At 45.7% G+C, this 2,500-nt stretch overlaps 1 protein-coding gene across 3 annotated transcripts in view; it reads left to right on the forward strand.

Annotated features, from left to right (window-relative positions):
* tiam2a (TIAM Rac1 associated GEF 2a) overlaps positions 1–2,500 on the forward strand; it is a 78,111-nt gene that overhangs the window by 46,502 nt on the left and 29,109 nt on the right. For 2 of the 3 annotated variants that reach the window (XM_060880531.1, XM_060880530.1), the window contains exons 9-10: positions 1–36; positions 1,579–1,635. The exon at positions 1–36 is cut by the window's left edge and continues 9 nt beyond it. In XM_060880531.1, coding sequence (XP_060736514.1) covers positions 1–36; positions 1,579–1,635 — 93 coding nt within the window. The remainder of the gene's footprint in view (positions 37–1,578; positions 1,636–2,500) is intronic. The other variant, XM_060880532.1, reaches the window with a different exon arrangement.

The following is a 2,500-nucleotide window of genomic DNA, read 5'->3' on the forward strand; positions in this document are numbered from 1 at the left end:
TCCATGAGCTACTGCTCTCACTCGGGTGTTTGTGAGGTAAGAAGAAAAGCTCTGCTCACTGTGCGTGCTTTATCATAGTGATGTTGTGGCTCTGTGCTCAGTGTAACACACACACACACACACAGTCAATATTGCCTGTTTTTGGGGAACATCCCCGTCGCTCTTTGGCGTGTTGGGTGTAACCGGACCCCGACGCCACTCTGCACTGAGAGCTGAACGAGACATGATGGAAAGAGGGTTTATAAATTATTAAAGTGCGTATGGGGTAAATTGCAGCTCGGTGAGTGCAGCCCTGTGGAGACAGACAGATGGTTTGTGTAAGAGATCTGCACCAGGACGCAATATTAAAGTGGGTTCTATGACTCGGTCCTCATGTCGATCCCTCTCTCTCTCTCTCTCTCTCTCTGTCTCTCTCTCTCTCTCTCTCTCTCACTCTCACTCTCACTCTCATTCTCACTCTGACTCTCTTTCTGCTCCTTTAATGGTGTTTAGTTTTTCACTTCAGGGATGAAGGCTTGGGCTTGATATGAGATATCTCTCTCTCTCTCTCTCTCTCTCACTCACTCACACACACACACACTCACACAGAGGCAGCTAATGATACCTGTTAGTCATTAAAGTCAGTGATCTCCCCTATATAGATATATATATATATATTTTTTTTTCACCATTAGCATAAAGTCATGATGATGAAATGCATGGACTTGTGTGTGTGTGTGTGTGTGTGTGTGTGAGCAGTAACGCTGTATATTTCACTTTATTTCACATCTTCTGCTTCTCAGTAATACACGATCAAAGCTGACTGTGTGTCTGTCTGTCTGCGCCTGTCAGTGTGTCTGTCAGTGTGTCTGGCTGTGTTTATGTATGTATATCTGCTTCTGTCTGTCACTGTGTCTTTGTCTCTGACTCCCTCTCTCTACTATCTGTCTGTCTCTTCCTCTATCTCTTTCTCTCTCTCTCTCTCGCTCTGTCTCTCTCGCGCTCTCTCTCTCGTGCTCTCTCTCTCTCTCTCTCTCGTGCGCTCTCTCTCTCTCTCTCTCTCTCTCTCTCTCGTGCTCTCTCTCTCTCTCTCTCGTGCGCTGTCTTTCTCTCATGCTCTCTCTCTCTCTCTCTCTCTCTCTCTCTCTCGTGCGCTCTCTCTCTCTCTCTCTCTCTCTCATGCTCTCTCTCTCTCATGCTCTCTCTCTCCCTCCCCCCTCCCTCTCTCCACCCCTCCCTCTCTCTCTCGTGCTCTCTTACTCTCTCATGCTCTCTCTCTCTCGTGCGCTCTCCCTCTCTCTCTCTCTCATGCGCTGTCTTTCTCTCATGCTCTCTCTCTCTCTCTCTCTCTCTCTCTCTCTCTCATGCTCTCTCTCTCTCTCTCTCTCTCACTCTCTCTCTCTTTCTCTCTCTCTCACTCTCTCTCTCTCTCTCGTGCGCTGTCTTTCTCTCATGCTCTCTCTCTCTCTCTCTCTCATGCTCTCTCTCTCTCTCTCCCTCTCTCTCTCTTTCTCTCTCCCTCTCTCTCTCTTTCTCTCTCTCTGATTGAGAGTATGACAGGTAGTTTGTGTGTGTTGATGTGTATTTGTTGTGTTTCAGGTTTTTGACAGCGCAGCCGGCGAACACTTCAGCTACGTTCCTCCGTACAGCAGAGAGGTAAATGGTCACGTTTGCTTTCACGTGTGTACTGGGTCAGTTGCAATAAAAAAGAGTGCATTTTGATGTGTGTACTTAACACGTGTGCACAGAGGAATGTTTTTTCTCTCCTCCCTTACGTCTGTTTTTTTCCCTCTGACTCTCACACACATTATTGTGAAGGCTGCTTTTCTCCAAGAGGACATCTGCTCGTGTCTCTCTGTATGGAGACAGTGATGAGTATTGATGTGGTCTTCTGCTTGGACTCCAAACATCACACCACAAAGATTCCCTTTCACAGAATCCTCACTTCCTGTCTTTCATTCCTCTCTTGGATTTTTGTTCCGAGACTATTTTTAAGGCAAAGTTTAATAATAGCTATGATTTAATTTTTAAAAATTAAATTATTCTACACACAGCTCTTAAATGTCATCTTTGTAGTATTTTAGTTTTATTTCATGAATGGTTTTTGCTAACTGTAATAATGTCTGGTTGCTAGGAGACACGTGTTAAGGCGGTGTTGTGGTGTAATGGTCACTTCAGACAGGAAGTCTCGGGGTTGTTTTGTTCGTATTTAAAAAAAAAAAAGTGAAATGCTATAAAAACATGTACTGTTTTAGAAAGGAAAGTTTGAAGTAAGTTTTACACACACGCGCACACACACACGCGCACGCGCACACACACACACACACACACACACACACACACACACACACACACACAGTAAGAGAGAGAGAGAGACAGACATGCACAGAGGCTCAGTGTGTCCTTGGTCTCTGATGGACAGTTGACAGTTGGAACACGGAGGCATGCGCGCGCACGAACACACACACACACACACACACACACACACACACACACACACACACACACACACCATGAAGAA

Source organism: Tachysurus vachellii, chromosome 10 (assembly GCF_030014155.1).
Source record: "Tachysurus vachellii isolate PV-2020 chromosome 10, HZAU_Pvac_v1, whole genome shotgun sequence".
Classification (NCBI taxonomy): Eukaryota; Metazoa; Chordata; class Actinopteri; order Siluriformes; family Bagridae; genus Tachysurus; species Tachysurus vachellii.